We start from the raw sequence: 7,552 nt of genomic DNA on the forward strand, positions 1-7,552 counted from the left end.
GATTATTTTTTTACCCTTTTTCCATGTGCCATAGAATGGACAGAAAAGAAACTTTAGAATATAATCATGCTAATTACTGATTGTTCTGCTCACTTAGGTGTTGTTTTCTGGTATAATTAAATATATATACAATAATATAAGTGGTTAAGCAACCTTTGGTTCAATCTCTGATATATATATATCAATAAATGCACGAAGTCTGATTGTAGAGCCAACATTTTGATATCTGGTCTGTAAGACGGTGATGAACAACCCAGACACTGGAGGGACAGAGCTGTACGAGGCTGTCCCCTTGACATCCTTTCCTTGAGATTTCTCTGTGAACATCCCTGCAATCTGCTGTACTGGAGTCCCCTTCACATGCCACATACTGAGCTTTTTGTCGGGTGGCTGCACGTGCCCAGGCAGATCAATGGTGTCCCTGGCCATGAAAGCACAGAGACCCACAGGAGATGCTGTGCCTGAGCGCTGAGAGGTCTGGGGAGGGGGTGTCAAGGGGACCAACATGTTTTGAAGTGGGCAGTTTTGGGGGTCAAGATGTTGAAGCTGATGATGGTGGCGAGGAGGAGTTGACCTTCCTTTAATTCTAAGGCATTGACCATCTGCTTCTTCTGCCAGGAAAAAAAAAGATGACCCAAAGCAGCACACTTTACATTTTTCTTGCTGTAAGAAATGCCTTTTGTTTCCAAATTGTCATCGGGATCACAGCCAACATCTTCCTGCTCCTCTTCCACGTCCTCACTTTCCTTCTCCAGCGCAGGACAAGGCCCACAGATGTAGCCATTGCTCACCTGGCCCTTATTCATCTGCTGATGCTCATAATCAGGGCACACCTGGACCTAGGAATTTTGGGGGTTCAGGACTTTTGGAATGACTTCACATGTAAAGCCATCATCTACCTCTACAGGCTGATGAGAAGCCTGTCTGTCACCACCACCTGCCTGCTGAGTGTCCTGCAGGCCATCACCCTCAGCCCCAGAAGCTCCTTTCTGGCCAAGTCCAAGCACACATCCTCACAGTGCAGTGTGTGGACCTTGCTTACTCTCTGGGTGTTCAACGTATTCTTCAATGTCCGCATCTTGATCTCCATGGGAGGCCCCTCCAATGACACAGCAGCTTTCCGGTTTGTCTCTGAGTCCTGCACTGTCGCACCCACGGGTCACTACTTCAAGATCTTTTTCACTCTGATAGGAATACTCCGGGACATCTTTCTCATGGGGCTCATGGCCCTCTCCAGTGGGTATATGGTGGCTCTCCTGTGCAGGCACAAGAGGCAGTGCCAGCACCTCCACAGCACCAGCCTGTCCCCAAGAGCCTCCCCAGAAATGAGGGCCTCCAGGACCATCCTACTGCTCATGGGACTCTTTGTGCTCATGTACTTTGTGGACTGTGTGTTCTCCTCCTCTTCAGAACATATGCACAGGGAGAATCCCACTCGCCTGGGGGTCCAGATGCTGGTGGGCAACGGCTATGCTACCCTCAGTGCCTTGTTGCTGATCTGTGCTGAAAAACGAATCATCAATTTCTTCCAGTCCACACTGGGGAAGAAGAGGAAATGTTTACACAGTGCCAGATAACCACTTCTTTTCTCACCTCCCACTTTACTTCTGAATTAACACAAATGTGTTTGGGAGACTGAGGCAGGAGAATTGCAAGTTGGAGGCCAGCCTCAGCAATTTAGCAAGGCCCAAAGCAACTCAGTGAGACCCTGTCTCTAAATAAAATATAAAAAGGGATGGGGAAAGAGCTCCATTGTAAAGTGGCCCTGGATTCAATCCCTGGTATAAAAATTTTAAAAAAGACTAATTCACCGATTTAGTATGCATGACCTTATTATGCATCACCAAAACAGATATCATTCACTGTCCATGTTATACAAATTGTGCTCACTCTTGCCTGGAAAAATTCATGTTGGAAGAACTATTTTGCTTTATCATAGCAAGAGAAAAAAATATGCATAAGTACAACTCTGTGTACCTTTATTTATTTAGTGTTTTGATTCTTTCTTTCATTAGAGCAACAAATATCAACTAAGATCATCAATTCCCTCAATGTTAACTTCACAAGTTTTTCAAATCACAACTGTCCAATTTTCCTCCATGCATTTCTTTTCATTCACATTTTCATATATTATTTTTTTCAATATAATTTTATTTGCCTCTGAACAACAAGCCCATAGTGTGTGTAGGTAATCAGGAGTTAGTGTACGGGAGAGAGCTCAGGTGGAAAACAGATCTCATTTACATCCCAGTTCTTTTTCTGTGGGCCTTGCAACCTCAACCTAGAGGCCTCTTTCAGCCTCATTGGAAGACAGCAGAGATTAGCCTGGTACCTACATGATGATGATATGCAAATGTATGAAGCATGCCACGAGATAAAATTAGAGTAGCAGCTAACTTCTGTGTGCACACAAATTACATGTATATATTAATTCTTAGTAACCATAGTGAGGCTCTAAAGGTATTAGTATTACTGTCCCCTCTTTACATGAAGGAAATGAAGACCCAGATAAATGAAGTCAGTGAATTGGAGAGAAAATAGGTGGAGAAAATCAGGATTTGATTGACAGTCAGGCTGCAGGTCCTGGGCATCAGCATTTAGCCAATGTTATTTCTGATTGAACAGTGACGTCATGTTGAAGTGGCACACAGGTATCACAGCAATTGCTACAGACAGCTGGGGACTGGAATGCAAACCCCTGTCCTGCATCTGTCTAGCTTAGATATGCAGGTGGCCATGTGTGATCTATGGTGACACAGCATTAACCCAAGAAATCAGGCTTTTGGATTGAAGCCCAAAAAGTCAACGTGAAAGCTGTTCAGTGGTGTAATTGGTCAACCCCTGGAGGCGACCCAAGCCATCACCTTCCTTCTGAAATAGCATGTGGAGATTTTAGCTGCACTTCTCGGGCTGCTGTGGGGACTCTCAAGGACACAGGTCCCAAAGGCAGGAGGAGATTGCTATTTCCCCTGACTCCTGAAAAATTTACTTTAACCAAAGGAAGAAGGTATGGAGTGAATTTCCTTTCGTCTTCCTCAATATTAGCTACAAATTTTATATAGTAGATGGTATTCACATATTGGGTTATTTTGAGATGGCATCTTGCTCTGTTATAGAGGCTGGTCTTGAACTCCTGAGCTCAAGTGATCCTCCTGCCTCAGCCTCCTGAGTAGCTGGAACCACAGCTCTGCAGTGCTGTGTCCAGCTCAAAGATTCAGATTGGTGCTGAAACTACAATGTTGTCTGTCTTTTCTTATTGATTTTTTAAAATAAATGACAGCAGAATGCTTTACAATTCTTATTACACATATACAGCACAATTTCTCATATCTCTGGTTGTATATAAAGTATGTTGACACCAAGTCGTGTCTTCATACATGGACTTTGGATTAGCAAGGATGGTGGAAAGTGGTATCTGTATTTTGAGCAGTTTATTCTAATGTCAGTTCAACAGACTGTGACACGATCAGGATGAGGGCAAACCTGTCACTATCTATGAAGAAAGAAAGTGTAAGTGTCTGCATCTGGATCTTGTGTCACCTGGACAGTATTTACCCTAGGGACAAGTTTAGATCATTAAAGAAAAAATAGCCACAATTGTCTTCCACATAGTGTTGGAAATCCTGGGCTGCCCCAAGGTAATCAAACACATGTTTGGAAGTAGCCGGGCAAGGTAAACTTGTCGTCTGCAGAAGGGTGTGCCACTGAACCAACCTGGCAAGAAACTTGCATGCCAGCCTCATGTGCTCCTGGGCAGAGAGCCCACCTGAGTTCACCCCAACCCAGCACTGCCCCCACTCTGATAGGAGGAGCTCAGGCTTACCATCCATGCAATTGGCTAATTTTGAAACTGGGGAGGGCAAATGCAAAAGCTATGTTAAACTGCCCATGACTGGACCTTACACCACAATGAAGGCTGAATCTTGTGTTCTGAAGATGGACCCCCCGACTTTATATTTCACACAAGCCCTACATTTTTGTCTTTTTTAGACCTATTGGTCTTCTTTTCACTTTGGCTCTTGCACCCTTTTTCAATGCCAGGCACCTGACACATATTAATGTTTTGATGTGGAAATGGCCCATGGTTAAGGGTTCTTTCCTTCTGAGCAGTGTAGCCTTCTTGGTGATCAGGAACACCTGGTGAGGGCCTTTCCAAATCTGGTGAAGCTTGTCTCCTTCTTGTCTAAAACCAAGTACCAGGCTGGATGTGAATTGTGAACTCCAGAGCATGTGTTGGGGCAGCAGCTCATCATGGTCAAACAAGCAAACAAAGAAAGAAATAAATCAAGTGCACCTGTGCAGGAGGTGAGGCACACCTGTAGATCTCATGTTGACTCCGAACACACTTGTGACTCCGACAGAGCTTTCTGTGTTCTTTCTTAGGCATTTCTATGTAAAATCCCATCTTGTGTACCCTCCCAATTTCACTTACTTTGGAAAGGACTGACCCAAATGTATATCTCAAAAAACAATAAAAGGATGATTTTCTCATCTGTTAAATGCCCACATACGGCTGTGTTTTGGTCATACTCTCCTGCCAGGTGGCTAAGACCAAGATATCCATGATATCAAGAAGGAGGATAATCACAACTTAAATGAGAAAAAACAATTAACTGATACCAAAATGACCTTTTACTTCTCTATGATTAGAGCCAGCTGGAGTTTGTCAGGGATCAATGCCAGGAGCCTGTGAGAAGCTTCTTGGCTTCTTGAGCAACAGCAACAGAGTTGTTTCCCCCTCCAGAGACATTTCTTTTTGTAGCATGTGCACTGGTTGGCTTCCTGTTTTCTAGGGTCCTTTTAGTCCCTGTGATTGAGTCATCAGGTGACTCACTGGAATTGCAGAGAACTTAAAGGATCCTGTTGTTCCCTGAATCTTGCCTGACCTGAGAGGGCAGGGAACGACATATTGCTATTCTGTCCTTAACTTTGGTCTCCATGTTTTGGATTCAAACCTCTAGCTGGGGAGATCCACCAGTCTTGAAGTAGGAGCACTGGCCTTAACCTCCTTGTCTATAATGTTACAGTGACCCTTCTGTTTAAGTGGGGTCACTGTTCGTGCTGGAAGTCAGCTTTATATTCTGTCTGTCAGTTCTGTAGTTATGGCTTATTGTCTCAACCTAACTCAGGTTGGTTTATTAGTAGTAATGCTTCTTCCAAACACCAACAGGTGGCAGTTACAAAGTTGTACAGGGAAAATACAAAATGAAGTAAACATGAGCAAAAACGAATTCAGTTTGTATAAGGAACTTGAACCAAAAGCATATTTTTTATCCCAAACTTTACTTAGTGATGTATTATACCCCTGTGTATTTTGAGATCACAGCCAATTTTACACAAAAAATAAATCTCTTTTGAACATATTAAGTGTGCTTCATTCTGGCCTGTGACGGAGCCAGAACCTAACATGGCCTGTGACGGAACCTAACATGGAGTAGGGTGAGAGGCAGAGACTAACCTCAGGTTAGCTGGGGCTCTTGACAGATTTAGGTAAAGTGCTTTATTTCTGAAGTTAATCTTTGCCTTTTACTTAAATATAATTTTATAAAATTCTGACATTTCCTACATCTATCTGAATATCAGTGAACATAATACAATCTTACATCTGAAACAGGAACCAATCAGAAAGACTAACATGGCTCTCAACATACACAAATAAGACTTTCTTTGTTACCTTCCAAAAATGCATTTAAATCATCATCTTAGTATAAAGAGTTAACACAAAATTATATATATATATATATATATATATATATATATATATATATATATATTCATATGTATAAAACTTAGGTTATGTGAAATCATACATATAACATATACCTATATCTATCTATCTGTATATATATATATATATATATATATATATATATATCTTAGATTACCCTTATCCAGTTACAAAGTATTAAAGTATTAAATGACATAATTACCAATAAAATCGATTGTCTCTGTATAAATCTGAAGGTGATGATTGCTGCAGACAATTTCATTTTGGAAAACTCCAACTTGGTACAAATGTTCTAAGCTCCACATTTTTAAATTCTTGTACACTTGAGCACCATGAGTACATCTTATATACACAGAATCCAGTGATGATTCAGGTCACAATTACACAGATGTCCTTATTAATTAAGTTTATTAACTAAGTTTAAATTCTCCCTCTGCCACTTTTGTGTGAGTATGTGTTGTGTGTGTGTAGAAATTTATTTTTCTATATATTTTCAATTTTTTGTGATTGATTTAAAAATAAATGACAGTGAATGCATCACAATTCTTTTTTTTATTATGGATTTATTTTTGTTTTTTATTCTTGATAATTTCTTTTTCAGTTCATGATTTTGAGGTAAAGAGAGAAATGACATTACATAAGGCATGAGGCCTTCAGGAAGAACATCTGACAGTCTTTTATATTTCATTAATATTAATTCACTATTTCAAAGCAATAGATATACGTAGTTTAAAACATCAAAAAGCACCAAAGGAAACCAGTAAAAACATAGCATCTATAGTCATGCTTCCCTACAACGTGCTGTTCTCTAGAAGTCCATATTTTCTACTTTTAAAAAATTTCTCAAGCTCTTTACTTCCATATGTTTACACTGTAAAAAAACTGTATCTTTAATTTACAATCTGACATTTATATACATGCAAATTACAAATTGCATAAAATGAATCATATTATGCCTGATGCTTTGGTTTTGATACTATCATACTTTTGTTTTTTTAAATCTGTTTTTCCTTTTTTATTATTAGTTGTTCAAAACATTACAAAGCTCTTGACATATCATATTTCATACATTTGATTCAAGTGGGTTATGAACTCCCATTTTTACCCCATATACAGATTTCAGAATCACATCAGTTACACAACCATGTTTTTACATACTGCCATACTAGTGTCTGTTGTATTCTGCTGCCTTTCCTATCCTCTACTATCCCCCTCCCCTCCCCTCCCCTCCCATCTTCTCTCTCTACCCCATCTACTGTAACTCATTTCTCTCTCTTGTTTTTTCCCTTTCCCCTCACTTATTCTTATATGTAATTTTCTATAACAATGAGGATGTCCTTCCATTTCCATGCAATTTTCCTTCTCTATCCGTTTTCCTCCCACCTCTCATCCTTGTTTAATGGTAATCTTCTTCTCATTCTCTTCCTCCCTGCTCTGTTCTTAGTTGCCCCCCCTTATATCAAAGAAGACATTTGTCATTTGTTTTTTAGGGATTGGCTAGCTTCACTTAGCATAATCTGCTCTAATGCCATCCATTTCCCTTCAAATGCCATGATTTTGTCAGTTTTTAGTGGTGAGTAATACTCCATTGTGTATAAATGAAACATTTTTTAATCCATTTATCTATTAAAGGACATCGAGGTTGGTTCCACAGTCTAGCTATTGTGAATTGTGCTGCTATGAACATCGATGTAGCTGTATCCCTATAGTACGCTCGTTTAAGGTCTTTGGGGGAATAGTCTGAGAAAGAGAATAGCTGGGTCAAATGGTGGTTCCATTCCCAGCTATCTGAGGAATCTCCAAACTGCTTTCCAAATTGGCCAC

General features: G+C 40.3%; 1 protein-coding gene across 1 annotated transcript; it reads left to right on the forward strand.

Moving 5' to 3' along the window:
- Positions 1-629: 629 nt before the first annotated feature.
- On the forward strand, positions 630-1,577 carry LOC144251920 (vomeronasal type-1 receptor 90-like). Its single transcript, XM_077794563.1, has one exon. The coding sequence runs from the start codon at positions 630-632 to the stop codon at positions 1,575-1,577; it is 948 nt and encodes a 315-aa protein (XP_077650689.1).
- Positions 1,578-7,552: the final 5,975 nt, after the last annotated feature.

This window comes from Urocitellus parryii, unplaced genomic scaffold, assembly GCF_045843805.1.
Source record: "Urocitellus parryii isolate mUroPar1 unplaced genomic scaffold, mUroPar1.hap1 Scaffold_298, whole genome shotgun sequence".
Lineage (NCBI taxonomy): Eukaryota > Metazoa > Chordata > Mammalia > Rodentia > Sciuridae > Urocitellus > Urocitellus parryii.

Bases quoted from the DNA above. Each gene is read 5' to 3' on its own strand.
- LOC144251920 (XM_077794563.1), top strand. From the start codon at position 630: ATGACCCAAAGCAGCACACTTTACATTTTTCTTGCTGTAAGAAATGCC.